The sequence below is a fragment of the Xiphias gladius genome, chromosome 22, assembly GCF_016859285.1.
Source record: "Xiphias gladius isolate SHS-SW01 ecotype Sanya breed wild chromosome 22, ASM1685928v1, whole genome shotgun sequence".
Taxonomy (NCBI): Eukaryota; Metazoa; Chordata; class Actinopteri; order Istiophoriformes; family Xiphiidae; genus Xiphias; species Xiphias gladius.
Genome location: NC_053421.1, coordinates 27,791,949 through 27,809,613, shown reverse-complemented (window position 1 = coordinate 27,809,613; position 17,665 = coordinate 27,791,949). Strand labels below are relative to the sequence as shown.

The window sequence follows — 17,665 nt, the reverse complement described above, 5'->3', positions numbered from 1 at the left end:
GTTGTTGTGGATGTCACGCATTTTTGGTGCAAGACTCAAAAATTGAATCTTTTCAAAAGAGTCAAAGAAGGTGAAAACATTTTAGTTTTGGGGAGAACGGAAACACTGCTGTATAGCAGAGCGAAGATGTACATCCTCCCACCCACGCATCAGCAGACACACTCATATCTGCAGGCAGTGGTCTGCATGCTTCTCACTGGGACATCGCTGAATGAGCGTGGTGATACTCTCAGCTTGCCTCTGACATTTTTCACTCGTTGCCGGGGTCCTGGCGTTCGTCTTTGGCGTAAGTCTCCAGTGTGTGTGCTGGAGGATGACTTGGCTTACTGGACCTGCGCTGCTATTGGCGGTGACTTTCTGTGTGTCATCTGCCATGGACAAAGGTAAGTAAAGGCGTCTTCGCACATTCTGTGTCCTCTTGACACAGGTTACTGTCAGTGTCGGGGAGGAAAACCTCATGGGGTATTATTAGAAGACAGTTATGAGTATAGTATATAAAAAGCCTATAAAGTGTCATGATGGTGTGAATTAAAAGTTTTTGAAACAACAGAAAATGTTTGAGGATGTAGTAAGTAATGTTTCCTTGCTAAAAGCATCTGATATGTCTTTTCTCAAGACGTTCTCTTAATCTCAATCCATTTTGTTTTCTTTATCAATTTATAACAACTGCATGCTGTTGTTGTTGGATAGTGCTGTTTTTCGTGTTAAAATGTGTATGAGCATATTGTACGGGACAGGCATACGGTCAGTGCTTACGCTTTAACGGACACACTATGTGGGATGCTCTGTTGAAACGTACGGCCTTGGGCGGAACGAACAGGTGAGAATTACTTTGCTGCAGTATATATATTTGCTGCACACTGTTTCTGCCAAATAAAGAGGAAGAAAAAAAAAAAACCAGGAAACAAATTAATTACGATAGATGTATCTTAAGTTGAAAACAATTCTGTTAAATCCACTGAATACCTGCTGACAAAAGCCTCAGTGCAGCAACTTATTGCTCCATTCAATTAAAGTGACCTAGTGTGTTTTTAAGATGCGACAGGAACCTAAAAAAAAAGGGAGAGAACATAAAGTATTAAGGCATAAAATGTAAATATTCAACAGCCAGAAGGATCCCATTGGTTCTCTACATACCTGCTGGTTTGTGGGGGAAATCCTCTGACGCACAAAAAATGTTGTAAAAGTTTGCAGTAAGTTTGGAAAAAAAGAGAAAGAAAGAAAGAACGGGGTGTATCTTGAACGAATTTTTAAAAGGAAGAGTACATGACAGTCCAGCCCACCATGTAAGACTGACAGTTGATCTATAGGAAGTGCAATGTCCACAGCAAAGAACACGGCCCAGCATAAGGCAAACTTATTTTAAAAACTCAAAACAGAACATCACCCATTGCCCCTTTTGGTTGCTCCTGTCTACTTTAGCTCACACAATCCAGCAGAGCGCCCAACCCAATAAACCCAAAATCCAGCCTAAAGGGGCTGAGTGAATGTGGTCTGGACTCTGTGAAGGATCCTCTCCACTGAGGACCTGAAGTCAGTCAGTGAAACGGCCCCGGTGACTGGAACATAACTACTTTTCTCTCATCACTGTTGCTTTTCCGTTCCCCTCCGATAATAACAGCCATGTGTTAACTGTGTTGGGATCCAGTGTGATTTGACAGCAACACTGGCAATATTGTAAGAATTCATCTCTGGGTGTGGTGGTAAAACATCTACTTCAATCACTGTTAGAGAGGTTTTGGCCATTCCTCATTGAGAATGTCCTGTAGTTTATCTTGGACCTCTGACGCAGCCGCTGTCACATCTTCAGAGTATCGCTGAGAATGGATATTTAAGCTGAATGAGTCCGTAGGTTCACCAAGACGTGACAGAGAAGGGTAATTATGCAGAAATTGGACGTAGCCATCAGTGTTTGAGTGCTGCTCTTGCTCAGCGTCCTTCGTGCACAGCTCAGCAATCTCCTGGTCCAGCTTCTCCTCAAGCTTTCTGACCCGACCAACTTCAGGCTCCCTCTGCCTCTTGTGCATTTCTGCTGCAGCTAAGACTATGTCGAAGAATAGAACAGCAGAGTTTCTCCTGGTCCGGCGGCAGAAGGAAGAGGGAGGGGCTGGTCTGGGGTGGTCAGGCTTTGCATTTAGTCTTTCGCTCTTTTCTGTTTGCAGTTTTGACACCCAAGCAGCCATGCTGCCTGTGTAATTAAACAGTTGATGAAATCGAGGAGGAAGGAAACATGGTCACAATTTGCCTGATAGTGACCAGACCGATTTGCTATTTTGTTTTCAATTTATAAGTTACTCCGACATTGTACTCATAGTAGCCGTTTTCTGTGTGAGATGAGGACGATTGGCAACCTGACGTTGACGACAAGACTTCAGGAAACTTCTGCTTCTGGCCAAGAAGAAGTCTGACATACAGCCCCTGGGAAACCACAACTTCTGGTTTTTACTTTTCAGTTGAAGTGCTTATTAAACAAACAAGATATTAGATGCTAATAAGTAACCTTTACAGGTGCGGGTAGATGGATTTTATTATCTCTGGAGAGAACCAGGCTAGCTGTTTCCCCGTTTCCAGTTTTGATACTAAGCTAAACTCTCTGGCTACTGGATGTAGACGTATATTTACCCGACAGATATGTGACTGGTATAGACTCTGGACTCTTGGCAGGAAAGAGAACAAGTGTATTTCCAAAAGTGTCAAGTAATTCCTTTTAATCTTTTGAAAGTGAATCAGTGAGTTCATAATACTACGACAAGGTTGAAACTGCCTAATAACCATTTTGTTTTTTCTTTCATCTCGTTTTCCTTTGTGCTCTAGCTACCTTAGAGGTCCTTTACCTACAGAGAACCATCACTCCTGCCAGAGGCTCATCGGTCAAACTATCCTGTGATACACATTATGACCCCGAGCAATGCGGTCTGGTGCACGTTGTATGGCGTCATTTGACCAAACAAAATGCTGAGTTGACTGACCCCAACAGGTACCTCACCACAGTGAACGAGACGGCGTCCGATGGCAACATGAGACGCAGACAGGTCGTGACTGAGATTCTAGAGCTGACAACAGAGGACAACGGTCAATATCAATGCAAGGCTGAATGTGAGAGTGGAGAGACAGCAATGGGACATTTCATCTGGATCGATGTCAAAGGTATTGTCGTGATCAAGGAGGACAATGACATTAACCTTTAGTATTGACGCTTAATAGATTTTTTGTCTTTGAAGTTAAAGTAGACCGTGTTTTGACATTGAAATAGAATCTGATTCATGGGTACAGTTTTGTAGGCTCTACAGAAAAAAAAATGCATCTCAAACTGGGTGATGCTAAAATACCGTGGCATCCAACCAAAGTGGCCATGTTACCGTTACTGAAAGAAATTTGTTCAAATTTTAAGCCATGCCAGCAGCAGCTTGACCTGTCCACCACTCTAGTTCAGACTATTGAATGGATTGCCATGAAATTTTGTACAGATATTCAACATCCCCAGAGGATGAATCCTACTTACTTTCTTTATCACACCTCAGAATTTATATGAACTTTCCACTTCCTTCTTGAGGTGTTTTATCAGTTAAATGTAATATGTAGAATTGTATTTTTTTCTTCTGAACTGGATGCTGTGGAAGGGAAAGAGGCCATATATACTGAAGAGCTGCACTGATGCCTTGTTCTGCTCTGTTATTTTTCTCTTGTAGGTTGACCACCTGACTGAGATGGCTCTGTTCACAAAGGATTAAAATGTTCCGACAACTTGAATGCACCAATTTTTACAAAGGTTTATTTCAAAGCATGTTTTTCCTTTTCTGTATTTTGACGTTTCATCATCTGTCGTATCTGCTTTAGTGGCTTTTGCTCAGCGGATTTAAAATCTACTATATGACTCTGTGTCCATGCTTAAAGACGTTGGGAAGACAGCTAATGTTACTTAGGTGTAAGTTGGTGACTCCCTGGCATGGTTGTGGAATTTTCTGTATAAGGTTGTCTATGAAAAATGGAAAAATAATACACGGTGAGCGTTGATGTCTTTCGAGGCAAACTGTATGGCACAATAGGAGTAAATATAGCCAGAATATACAACACCACAAGTCTGGTCCTATCTGTAGCATTGACCATCACTGTTGCGTCTGTATCAATGTGTATTTATAGCCAGCACACAAGCCAGCTGCCCCCTTTGACACACACAGACACATACCAACACATTGGCACTTTCTACGTTCAGTCACCGAACACAGAGTTCCTTTAAGATAAGACGAGTGACAGTTGCATCTCTCCCACGAAAGAAAAAGAGCCTGGGAAACACAACTAAAGTTCTCTATAAATTATAAAAATAAATTATTACAACATTCAGATTTGATCATAAAAGCATGTAAAAAAAATCCCAAAAACAAGTAGTACCATTACTTTGTTTTTATCTGCTTGATTCTAAAATTTCTGGAAAAAGGAAGACACAACAATTTCATATTATTAATAGAGGCAGGGTGGATCTTAAATAGTTCTGAAAGCAGCCAGTTTCTTACCCTTCCACCGTATCTAGTGATGTCTACTGTTACAGACTATTGTGTCATTTACATCAGGGTGGGTGATAGAAATTTGTCAACCAATAAGACATTTTGCCAAGTATATATGAGTTTGTATTGTGTTGTAAATATTTGATTTTCATAGGAGTTTTGCATGAACATAATGAAGTATTTTGCTTTGTCAGGCATCTGATTTGCTGAAATTGTGTAAAACAGACATTCCTGTATCTGGAGATATTGTCAATTTCTCAAATGATTTTCCAAAAAATGTATTATATAGCAATACATATAGCCTTCTATCCAAAATCATCCAGTTCTAATTTACACGTTGACAAAGACAGGGTTGCCCGAGTGATCCGGTTCTGTGCCCTAACTCAAAATAGTATAATTCAATGTGGAAATACAACTTTCATGGGACTAGACTGTCAGGATTCGTTTCGGGAGACTGAGCCCTCAGTTCATTTCTAAAGCGAAGGCTGAAAAACCAAGGAACCCGGTCTCTGTCAGCGCGGAGAGAACTTCTGCTGCAAACCTTCAAGTACCTGCTGCGTAGATACTGGTCAGAGGCATACTGGCTGACTGCGCAGAGGTGTGAAAAGCCACTGCATGTAGCAGCAGCTAAAACTAGTATCAAGGCTACAAACTTGTGTGTAGAGCTCAGAGCAGTCTGCTCTCACTCGATTTCCTTCTCGCCGTTGTTCTCTTAGGGCAAAACAACCACAAGTGTGGCGGCCAAAGCCACACACTGTTAGAGTTAGAGCAGCAGAATTTGCCTAAACTATGCGATGATTTATAAAACGGGCAGGTTCAGCCACGAAAACCGATTTTCCAAATCACATTCAACGATGCTGAAATTCTGCACAAACCATGCCGGCAATAAAGTGCCTCGTTTATTAGACAGAATCAGTCTCCGTGTTAATTCTGATTGTTAACCAAGACACAGTTACCGGTGCAGCGATTGGCGCGGTAAAAAAGCCATAACAACAGGATTGTAGTTGTATTGCTGTCATACCAATTAAGAATAAACTTGAAGGTGCGATTCCATTGCAGTGCACTCGACCCGTTTGTTTTTCATCATACTGGAAGAGGTCTGCACAAAACCAAACCACAGGACAGGAAACTGCAATGGGTAGTGTGTAGTTTCAAAATCCTATTCTCGTGAATCATTGCTGGGGGGTTTTGAACGGTGTGAAACGATGTCAAGTAGAGTTAGTTGAAGACTAAAGAATTCTGTCTGATAAACATTTTGTCCCTCTGACCCTGGCCTGAGAGGGATTTGTAGTTTTGCTGGTGGGTTCCAGGTGCTGGTGGGGAAAGTGAAAATCTGTGAGTAGAACAGTCACTTAAATACTCAAAGATCTCAACAGCTATTAGACGGACCGACGTGAAATGTCGTGCAGCTATTCGTGGTCCTTGGGGGATAAACTCTAATGACCATGGTAATCCCCTGACTTTTCTTCTAGCGCCACCATGAGGTCGAAATTTTCACTTTTTTCGGCTAAAAATCTCAACATCTACTGGATGGATTGGCCCAAAATTTTGCTCAGACTTTCATGGTTCCCAGATGACATGTCCTACTGATCTCTAGTGCAAAGAGAAACCCAACAGGAAAACATTTTACTTTTTATCTGTTCCCATGTGAATGTCAAAGATTGTTTACATTTTTTCCACAGTCCTCAGTTTAGAAAGAATGACAAAAAAAATAGCGTCACATCCGAGAGTGATCTTCATCACAGAGTCCTCCTCATAACATGTTTATTTCAATCTACTTGGTCAAAGTCAACTTATCAAATTTCTTGCTTGTCCTTGTTTCTTTCTCTTTCTGATATTTTCACATCCTTTTTTCTGCGTGCGGTTTTCTTCTGAAAGATTTGCTCAGAAGAGCGTCAGTGGATGACACTCGAACAGGAAACTGTGCTTAAAAAGGGCAAAGATGCTAGATGCTTGGCACAGAGCCCTAAGCCAACTGACCACAGTTGACCCATTTAATGGTACGTGGTATATTAAAGGTGAGTCTTTGCATTTCTGAGTGTTGTGAAGAAAAAGTAAATTTAAAAAAAAAAAAAATCTTAATTATTCCTTTAAAAATTTTAATTTCATTTCAATTTATACAAGTTTCCAGAAATTAATCACTGATGGTCACAATAACACAAAAACCTTAACCTGGTTGATCCAGGAGGGTACAAGGGGTTTAGCTGGATATCACCTATCAAATAATGTGCAATCTCATTTTCATATCAGAAAGAGTCCTGCTGCCTTTTCCTTTAGGCCCTTGAGTAGTAGTAGTGTCAAGCCACAGAAACCCTAATGTCTCTCTGCTCAGTAACAATGCTGCTTGTCGGTGTTTGTGCTTCAAAAGGCAAGAAGTTTTACGATTTCCCCAAGTTGATCAACCTTACATTCTCATCGAATCATTTCATGTCACATGGGATCCTGCTAATCGATGCTTGTGGGAATATTTTTACTTCCATTCCAATGTCATTTCCAACTTTTCACTGCTGAGGGAAGGTCTCTTCCAATGGGTGAAACCTAACTTTATGCCAGTACAAGCGAAAACTTGCGTAAAAGTTTGCAAAGGTGTAACGGTAAAGCTTCATGGTAACTTTCAAAGGCGTTATTGACTCTTCCTAATGTTTCTTCTCATTTTTCACCGTGTAATTATGTTTTACTCCAGAATCAAATGGAGTAAGAGGGAAATGCAACAAATGTCTAACACTGATAAATGGATTCATGAGTAATACACACCCAGACATGGTGTATCTTATAAACGTTATGCTGGGAGGCATGATATAATGGATTTGAGTGAGTCATTCTCCACCGGTAAGGATCACTGAGTTACAAAATACAACTTTAAAATGCAAAACCATCTATAAAAACCATCTATAAAATAGACATTAGTGCTTAAATTGGTACTGCAGGTAAATCAGAGAGATAGTTAGGGAGTGAAATGTCTCTGCTTACAAGCTGGCAGAAAATGTCAGAGTATTTATTAGGAAAACTTTTTGGGTATTAGTCTCTGATGCTTTAACAGGGCTCTACTATGAGCCCCCCCCCCACACCAGTCTGTACAGGAACTTTACGAATAACCATCTTGATGATTCACTGCATTGTCTTGCATGTTAACCCAAGCTCGTAAGCATCTCGAAATCAGTGACCATCCCTTTTGACGGGTATTGAATCACAGTGTAACTTATCAGCAGCACACTCCTCTGGATGACCTATGTAATGTCAAAACAGAGAAGACGTGTCATTAAAGGATTGTTTCTTTGTTCTTTATACTGAACATACTGGTCTCTTAATCAGTTAAGGTTTTTCTAACATATCTACGAAATAATATGCACCAACAGCAAGCAGCAAACTAACAACTGATCTACTGATGGATGAAAAGACATCTCCTAAAAGTTTATTTTTAAAAAGTCAGGATGTTAATGTGTATGCATTGGCATGAGTACTACTTCCCCTGTGGTTTGTAGCGCGGAAAAACCCGACCACAATCAGGGGGTGAAACTGTGAGCATTTTTTCTGAACAATTTTAAACCAAGTGTGAAATGACACAATGCAGCTGAATGCAGCTTTTTTCCCGCAGTACACACAGGCAAAGATGGTGAAAAACATTAAAATGAATTTACACTGATTAAAATCTTAAAATCATCACGTGAACTTAATATCAGGGAAAATAAGGGGAATAAGAAACTTATACTGGAGGCACAGGAGACGAAAGTTTGAAGGCCCAAAGAGAAAACAAGAAACTTCTCATGGTGATGCTACCAGCCGAACAAGGTTTGGCACGGTTTGAAATGTGAGTTCAAACTGTTCGTTATTTATCCAGCTCAGGACTTCGCTGAACAATCACGATCCTGTTACGGTTCCACATATTTCCATCTGTAAGATTCCCAGCACAAGCACTGTCTTCATCTGTTGGCAAAGGAGCAGCTCCAAGGTGTCAGTGAGCCTCAGTCGCTAATTAGTCAGAGGAGGTATTATCAATCTACCTTACCCACCTACTTCTCCCTCATGGTCTAAAGAATTCAAGACCGGTGGCGTGTGAGCCACAAGCCCCGTTACAGTCACGATCAGGCTACCAATTTCCCCCGCGCAATATACGAACTTTTTCACCTTCCAGTTTCAGCCGGACATTTCAGTCTTGTCTTTCTCCTCATCTGGGGAGACGTATGAGGTGACCGACAAAGGCCAAGAGACTTCAGGGGCTGTCTGATTGGCCAGGCTTGGTGAATTTGCTCTGCAGGAACACCCTGGGAACACAAAGCCTCTCCTTCTTGTTGACTGTCTCTCTCAGGACATAGTCGTTAGTGACAGATTGGAAGCCCGTCTCCTCAAAGAGCTCGGCCAGGAACTCTGAAAGCAGATGAAAAGAGCAAGCTAACACTTTAGAAGAGGGGAAGCATACAGAGCGAAGGTCGAGGTGTTTTCTGCTGTGTTGTGAAAGGACAAAATATGAATAAAAGGCTGAGCAAACACACACACGCAAGATTTGTAACTGCCTTTGCACTGGACAGTTGACTCTTGTTTGGACATGGACTTGCTGTGTCCTCTTCATGTCGTAGTTTCAGTACAAACAGCTAAACATGTTTTTCCCATAATAACTGGCTGAACTGTTGAAGAATTAAAATCAAGAAGTTGTAGAGGCTGCTCTCTTTGCACTATATTTACACAACAAACACACCTCGGGCAGACAAAGATCTATTAGATCTATTAAACATCTTTAAACAAGTGAAAAATAACTTACTTAGTTGCGATATCACCACTTTTGTTTGAGAAACTGGCCGATAAATAAAAATGGTTGCTATTGCTGAAAAACACATTGAGGAGACTTTAAAACTTTTTAGCTGCTTTTGTTTTGGACAGTGGAAGAAGTAGGTTAAAAAAAAAAAATCTATCTATCTACATAGCTATTGTATATATCTACCTATCTATGAGTCTATCTTCCAAACAGACACAAACAAACATAAAAACGACTTTCCTTAGGAATTTACTGACCTTTAGAGAAGAAGTATGACCTGGTTCCGTCTTGGCGTACGTAGAAGTTCTCCCCCAGCTTGCTGCCGGCTTTAAACCGGAGCATGGCATGGTCGTACAGGCCGTAGTCCCTAAACAGGACAGTGCCTCCGGGCTTCAGCACCTTAAAGCCACAGGTAAGTTACACCATTAAACTCGGCATGAATCAAAAATAGCATGGGAAGTTACCACCAGACACACAGTGTGCTGTAACTGCCAACTCCAGCAGCTACATTAAAAACCCTCATGTCAATCAATCATTGGATTGATTGACCTTTTTTTTGTATTCACACTAGACTTTGTGTATATTAAGAAGGTATGTAAATGATATTTTATATAAAAATAAAAATACTTTTTTTATTTTAGAGAGATGAAAACTCCCAAAGTTAATAAGAAACGGTCAAATCGAATGTTTGTTTTTTTTCCAAACTTTTCCAACCATTTAAGGAACCCTGTACTGAGTCTTTCCACCTGAGCGGCTCTGCTCTCACCCTGCTGATGTTCTGTAAAGCCAGCTCCATCTTATCAGGGTGGACGGCCGACAGAACAAAGATGAGAGTGACGACGTCCACGCTGCCCTCTGGCACATTTGCCCTCAGATCATCTTTAGTTAAATCACACTGGAAGGCACAGCAGCGCTCAGGGCAGTACAGAGGGTTTTGCTGTAAACAGAAAAGTTTTTATTTGTATTAGTAAGTGCTGCCTTCACTAGAGCTGCATCGATTAGTCCATTAATGCATAAGTCAATCGAAAGAAAGCAATTGGGAACTACTTTGATAATTGACAATGAAAATCGCCATCATTTTTCAAGCAAAAATTCCAAAAATTTGCTGGTTCAAGCTTCTCAATTAGATTAGATTAGATTAGATTAGATTTTTGGATTTTGGACTGTTGAATGGGCAATACACGCAATCTGAAGGTGTCACTTTGGGCTCCGGAGAACTGAGAGAATTCTTCACCATTTTTGACATTTTATAAAATAAACAATTAACTGATTAATCTAGAAAATAATTGGCATCAATACTGGAAATATACTAGAAACTCTAGTTTTTATAGCTTTATTTTACACTCCAGGGAAGAGATGTGACAACATGCCTCATATTTCTCTTTTAATTGGAAGCTATTACGTCGTTCTGAACGAAGGCTGCAAATTGTTTGAAAATCTGCTGTAACCGAGTGGTTCTGTGTGAATGTAAAGCACTGTGTTACTAGAAAGGAGCCTTGAGCTCAGGTGACCCACAAAAGGTAAAAAACAGAAAAAAAGATTATTCATAGATACTGATGGATAGATATCTTACTTTGACAAATTCAACAGCTCGTGGTGAGAAGTCACAAGCATAAATGAAGACGTTGAGGTCGTCCTCAAGCAGAGGGAAGATGCAGTTTCCCACACCGCAGCCAGCCTCCAGCAGCACCAGCCTCTGGGACTCAAACTGCAAACCGGGCAGGACAAAGACAGAGCTAACAGACGGCCACAGTATCGGCTAATCACTTTATTCATGTCTAACCCTACACGGCAGTAAGGAAAATACTGCCACTTCAGTTTTTAGTTTTTACAGCGTCCCTTGTGGGAAAACCTTTTTTTCAACCGTGCTGTGAAAGGAGCGGGTTGAGAAATGCATCTTTGTATCTGGATCAGCTCCTTATTCCCACAGCTTTCTTCCACAATATTTACAGTAGGAGGTGTAAGTTGGAAATGTAAGTAGCCACGCTGTTGACGGGTGGATTACAGGCATGACAAAATTTGTGTAAGGCCTCAATGAATTTATTTTGCAGATAGGCAAAGTCTCATTAAAATGACATATTTTTTGAATGAAGTCTGGTGAAATGTTGTGCCGGGTCTCCACCGCATATAAAAACATGTATTTCGGGGCTGTTTTATCCCACAAGAAGTAATGACAGTTATACAACTCATTACTTAACCAAATCTAGCAACAAAGCCATCGACAGTGGAGTTAAACTTGACCAAATCCAATGTAAAAAACGATTTCTTCGGACGTAAAGTTCCTGTAGTTGTTCTTCCCGGCGGTCCGCTCCCTCCCTCACCTCTCTGCTCGCTTTGAGCTCTTCGAATTCCCTGGTGGTCCAGTGTCTGTCCTTGAAGAAATTCGTCGTGTTTCTTTTGTAAAACAAGTCCCAGTTTTTCTGCGCTTCCCTCTCCAACTTCATCTGTTTGAAGTCGGAGACCAGAGCCCGCTCCCCGCTGAGTCTGTCCAGCTCCTCCTGAGTTAAAACTCTGGCGCCGGAGGTCTCGGTTCGTCCTGAGACACATGGCGGGATTTCGTCTTCGGACCCCAGTCCTTCCAGAGGTGGTCTTATTTTAGTATCGCCGGGGAACGTTTCATTTTGTGACAGTGCCATGCTAAGTTTAAAGAAACCGAGGGGTTTTGCTGCCTCCCCGTTTCCGGTGGTGGCTCTACTAGTCGTTAATTTGTAGGAAAGCAAACATATCACACGTTTTTATACCAACTTCGCTTACTAAGACGATAAATGGGGCTAAAACTAACTTTTAATGTTTAAAAAAAATCTTGCGACTGGCTACATCGTTACACACTCGGCGTCCATCTTGTCCGTTAAATAAATTCTTCCGTGTAGCGGTTACAATTGATTCCGTTTTCTTAGAGCGGGGCGCCAACGTTATCGCTGCTCGTTGCCCGCTGGATAAAAATACAGAGCTTTTATTAAAAGTATTTATCTACTTTGATGCGTGGTTCATTCGTTCCCGGCTTTTATCTACGATGGGGGGAAAGGGCAGGAGTGCTACCGTAACATTTCACAGCCGGACCAAGAAGAGGAAAAGGTGTGGCCGGGTGACGAACGGGATGTTTGGCTAAACGTTAGCCACAGGAGGCTAACTTTGTCTCATAGTTGGTTTCTAATTTTTGACCCCCCTGAAGTTGTCAGATCCAGCTCGGCTCCTCGGAACACCGCAGATTCATGTGAATTTTTGAGACATTCCCAAACGAACGGAGACATGAACGGGAGCACGAATCCGCTGCTGGACAAAGAGGAGCATGTTTTGAAGCTCGGAGAAAGCTTCGAGAAGAGGCCAAAATCTTCCTTTCACACCATAAGATGTGAGTGTCAACAAACGAAGAGAAAGAAATGGAGAAGACGGCGTTAAAAAAAATAAAATAAAAAGTGGCGCAAGTGTGTGAAATGAAGCGCTGTGTGGGATTAGGTCGCCCACACGGACGGGGAGGCTGTCTCTTGCACAACCCAGCCAATTATGTGGATAAGTAAATTAAGTCATTTGCATAGAAAGATATCGATACACCCACCGCTTTTCATTTCTCAGCAACTCCCTTTACTTATCATACATTCATTTAGTATTGGTTTTTTTCCCCCCCAAACATTATTTCTTAGAGCAAGGAGACGGAAAACAGTGCGGCCGGTATTGACGGTTAAACGCGGTAATTCGTTGCCTGTTTCCGGACATTTTTACGGCACAACTGCCTCAGAAGTTTGCCGGATGTGCACTTTAACCAGACCAACGTGGTTACGCACGTTTGTCTCTGTTGAAAGGGGCATGAATAGGGACTAGTTTGACATGAATGTTTTTGTCCAGATCTAGTGAGGTAGCTTTGTTTCATTTTTGTGAGGTATCGTCCTTACAAAAAATTTAAAAAGTTATATAAAAGAAAATAAAATAAAAAGTGCCTTGGTGTTTGTTTGTTTTTTTTTTGTTTTTTGGTGTATGCATTGTAAGGCTCGCTCGTTAATTAGGAAAGCAATTCATCTGTATGTTTACCGTATATAATGTAATATACCTGCAGGTCACAGGTCAGTATCAGCAGATAAGGTGGTTGCTAGTTAACAGTAAAGAAATGTAAGTATGTTTGAGGTGATTTTAGAAACGGTTTGTTACATAGTTTGCTCATCCGTTTGTTTTTCAGGCATAAAATGTCCCTCTCAGTGCATAATATGGTCACATTTCTTCAAGGAATAAATTCAAGGAGTCCTTATATATGTTGACCTGACCTGCATTTGACCAGCGCCTGACTGAATCACCAAATGTCCTCCTTTCACAGATGACTTCAAACCAGCGTCTATCGACACGAGCTGCGAGGGAGAGCTACAAGTTGGGAAAGGAGATGAAGTGACCATAACGTTACCTCACATTCCGGTAAAACTGCTGTGTGCTGTCAGAAAACCTAACCCAAAAAAAAAAGCAAATGTCAGCTTTTAGTAAATGATTACCTGAATTCCATTGTTTTGTGAATTCATAAGGTTGCTGTTTGGCAATCAGCTGCATGCTGTGGATGTTAGAGCATTTGTGAAGACAGCGTGAAGGGTGGTATTTTAAACTCTTCCTGCTTTCAGCTACATTAAAACCTGGTAACACAGCACTGATTAGAAAAATAAAGGTGATTAAATGTCCGCTGGGATGGTTTGCCTGTTACGAAAAAATGTCCAATCACTGCAGGCTGTTTTCTCAGTGAACTGAAATGAACTGAAACACACTTGCTGTCTTGGAAATTAATTCTAAAATTATAATTGTGTCATTAATTGGCAAAAACATGAAAGGTTCTCATTGTTGTCCCTTAAATGTGGACATTACATACAGCCAGATTGCCCCAATTTACTATAACTGATAAAGACAGTTAAAGGAGTAACTCCAGATTTTGTTGTGCATCATTTTCCTCCATCAGACACTTGTCTGTGGAGTTATAAGGTTTTGCATTTCTCCTTCAAGTCCTCTAAAATTGTAGAGAACACGAGGAGACAGCAACGGAGAGAGTTACTATCTGGACAATGATGCGTCTAACGGCTGGGATGTCACATCAACGTCGGATTTCAGTCTCTCCATGTAAACTGTGTGGTGGTCTGATTTCAGAGTTTATGAAATTTGACAGCAAAGGTAAAAATCGTGTCAAAGGTAGGATTCGGCACAAGCACACGTTTTTGGAAATGTGTACCGGTAAAGTTCGACTTTACTGACAAAGGATGTGGAGAGACGCACGGAATTTGACTCCGGTTTTCAGTTGTTTTCAACATACTGAGAGCAAATTGTAGTATGATGCAAATAATATCAAAAAAACAATGTTTAAAACAAACAAAAAAAAGAGATAAGCAGACAAACGGATACCTCACAGGCTAGAGATATGAAAATAATAGAACCGAGGGTTCTCACCTGAACTGATGTGAAAGCATTCGTCAGTGAAAATAAGAGGTAGAGGTACCTGCAGGTTGGTCGAAGTGCTAAGTCAATCAAGTGAACTAACGGCTGAGTTATAATGAATCATTCTGACGAACAAACCTTTTCATTTCTACCATCGTGTCTGTCAAAGCAAACATAGACGGGACGTATTTAGATCAATTGTTCTTCTTCCAGGGCTCCACGCCTCCCATGACGGTCTTCAAAGGAAACAAGCGGCCGTACCAGAAGGACTGTGTGCTCATCATTAACCATGACACCGGGGAATTCGTGCTGGAGAAGCTGAGCAGCAGCATCCAGGTCAAGAAAACCAGGTGAGAGGTCAAAGCAGTCCAGACCACTGAAAACGTCTTGTGAGAGATATGATCGTAACATGTGGAACTGGAGCACTGTCCCGAGAGAGGACAGCGTAGCCGTCAAATCTTCGAGCTCAGGACATCATAAGCTTGTGAAAGATTTCCTTTGAAACTTACATGTTTGTCAAAAAAGTGCTTTATTCCACCGCGATTTGATTTACAACCATTTAGTTTTCAGATTATAAATCATAGGCTTTCAGTCCTTCCACACATTAACACTGCTACCTGACATATTTGGCTCCACCTTTTGGATACTGATTATTACTACACCAAATTCAGAATATACCACTAAAAAATGTGCATCTATTTTTGAGGAATAGTAATCGTGAATTTTCATCAACACAGAACATTTATATATAGTGAGGATGAAGTCTGTTCAACGATTATATGTTTGTCCGCTGGTCCTTAAGTTAGCGGATTTTTAAAGGTTTTATTCTCCCTTTGTAAATCTAGGCTTTGCATATTTGTTGCTAGAGCATATCCTGAGTAACTGAAATTTACTTTTCAAATCCCCCGGAAGGATTTAACACGGTTTAGGCTCCAGATAAATCGGGACAAACTGCTAGAGATCAGAGAGGACTAACAGTAGGTGCATCTTCTGCGTGTGTGTGTGTTTCAGGGCAGAGGGCAGCAGTAAGATCCAGGCCCGAATCGAACAGCAGTCGGTCCGGTCCAGCCAGCCCAGCTCTCAGTTCCGGGCCCCCACCAAGCCCGGGGCGGGCGCCAAGACGTCCCCTTCCCCTTCTAAGGATAACCCCTCCCCAGAGCCCCAGCTCGACGACATCAAAAGAGGCGAGGAAGTTCAGCCCCAACCACAACCCAAGATAAAACAGACTTTAGACTAAACTCTATCCTGACATAATCACAACACGTAACATAGAGTGTATTATTTTTTCTACAGATATGTTGAGTTTTCACAGATATTTATACAAATAAATCAAGAAAGGGAAGATACAACTTAAGAGAAGCGTCGCCATCTCAGGATTTAACGTTAACCGTCGCTGTCCTGTGCCTTTGACAGAGCTGCGAGCAGAGGTGGAGGTGATAGAGCAGATGAGCAGCAGCGGCAGCAGCAGCTCCTCTGACTCAGCTAGTGCCTCGGGGAGCGGCGACGACAGCAGCAGCAGCGACGGCGAGCACGACGCCCCCCGACCGCTCAGTCAGACCTCCCCCAACCGCCACCCTATGGCCAACGGAGGAGCCGACCGGCAGCAGGGCAACAACCAGCTCATGAACACACTCAGTGAGCATCCCAGGGTTATGCTTTGTCTCCATCCAGAGGCTGGAACTCATCCCAGCGCTCACGGGAATGATGGCAATGCATTCAATTCTTCCATTTCCAAAAACACTGTAGGACCACAACACCTTGCTGCTAACGGATGTAGTTCTTATCCGTGACATCCCCGCCATGTTTCTGAGGGGACTTTTTGCCAACATCCCATTCTGGCCACTACACCTGAACTTATTCGTCTGCTGGTTCACGTGGAGGGTTTAAGAGCTACCCAGAGTCATTTAGCCGGGGTTTATGCCAGTGCTGACTTTCCACTACCTGTAAACAAAGTGCACTTGTCAGTGAATCATACAAGTTTAAGTTATAACTTGTATGACATCACCCCTTTGAACCTGATTGGTACAATTTGTGTCAAAAATGGAAAACCCATCCTCGCCCCAGAACTCAAAGCTCAAATTGCACATACTCCTGAAACCAGTGTGACTTACTATTTCCATATGTCTGCTGAGAAACCATGGAAAGAGACACCCCTCGATTAACAATGTTTCTAATCTGTTTCTCCTCTTCTTCCTCGCAGGAAACGACCTTCAGCTCAGCGAGTCAGGCAGCGACAGCGATGACGACTGAACTCTCTGCCGGTCAGTCTCTCTCTGTCCACACTCCTCCTTTCTGCCTGGTTCGCTTGTTCCTTTGCTGTGGTAGCTGACCCCAGCTGTATATCATGGTTTGACTGTATTTTTTTATTTTATTTTAGTATATCCTTAAAGCTGGCCAGCCTGGAACGTTAAGAGTGTATTTTTATTAGATGTATATTTTCTTTTGTATAGGAAAACTTTTACTTGAGAGGTTTGGAAGATTATATATTAGAGTGCACATACATATTTTCTGTACTTAGAGCAGCTAGTTTTATCTACTTGTATCATCTGTTTTTGTCTGGTTTTGTCTTCACGGTAAGACGAGGAACGAACAGATTGTCTCTCCCCTTGTGCCATGGTTTATCAGAGGAAACTGGTGGGAATCGTCTCCACATTTGTTGTGTTTTTATCAGCTTGCTAAGAATACAAATATTGCAGGATTACACAGATACCCTGTGTAGCCTGTGAAGGAATCAAAGAAAGAAACTCATCTGTTTTATCATCCGCTACTCTGGCGGGTGTTGAGATCAGTGTGGAGCAGTGTTTCTTTGTTATAGTTTGATTAAACTATTTGCTGGTCAGTTTAGAAATTTAAAAGGCTCAACCCATCATTAAATTCATCCTCTCACTCATGTGATCAATCAACTGTTTTAAATGTCACAAAAAATCCAGCTGACTCACAGTATAAACAGTTAAATGGACTGCACTTATATAGCTTATATTGTAGTCTTTTCAAACCACTCAAAGCGCTTTACACT

General features: G+C 41.7%; 3 protein-coding genes across 4 annotated transcripts; 2 read left to right on the top strand and 1 right to left on the bottom strand.

Annotated features, from left to right (window-relative positions):
- Positions 1-184: 184 nt before the first annotated feature.
- On the top strand, positions 185-4,370 carry zgc:174945 (uncharacterized protein LOC793867 homolog). The gene is made up of 3 exons (XM_040116786.1): positions 185-383; positions 2,815-3,147; positions 3,690-4,370. The coding sequence occupies exons 1-3, from the start codon at positions 314-316 to the stop codon at positions 3,692-3,694; spliced, it is 408 nt and encodes a 135-aa protein (XP_039972720.1). The 5' UTR covers positions 185-313; the 3' UTR covers positions 3,695-4,370.
- A 3,853-nt stretch (positions 4,371-8,223) lies between these two features.
- On the bottom strand, positions 8,224-12,136 carry mettl6 (methyltransferase like 6). The gene is made up of 5 exons (XM_040116782.1): positions 11,574-12,136; positions 10,826-10,960; positions 10,019-10,189; positions 9,510-9,651; positions 8,224-8,867 (listed from the first exon to the last, which is right to left on the bottom strand). Exons 1-5 carry the CDS (start codon positions 11,886-11,888, stop codon positions 8,713-8,715), a joined length of 918 nt encoding a protein of 305 aa, XP_039972716.1. The 5' UTR covers positions 11,889-12,136; the 3' UTR covers positions 8,224-8,712.
- A 334-nt stretch (positions 12,137-12,470) lies between these two features.
- eaf1 (ELL associated factor 1) lies at positions 12,471-17,101 on the top strand. 2 transcript variants are annotated; one of them, XM_040116785.1, is made up of 6 exons: positions 12,471-12,604; positions 13,559-13,653; positions 14,863-14,999; positions 15,661-15,833; positions 16,063-16,284; positions 16,850-17,101. In XM_040116785.1, exons 1-6 carry the CDS (start codon positions 12,502-12,504, stop codon positions 16,897-16,899), a joined length of 780 nt encoding a protein of 259 aa, XP_039972719.1. In that variant the 5' UTR covers positions 12,471-12,501; the 3' UTR covers positions 16,900-17,101. The 2 variants fall into 2 exon arrangements, with proteins under 2 accessions (XP_039972719.1, XP_039972717.1); XM_040116783.1 differs by lacking the exon at positions 12,471-12,604 and adding an exon at positions 12,620-12,940.
- The last annotated feature ends 564 nt before the right edge of the window (positions 17,102-17,665 follow it).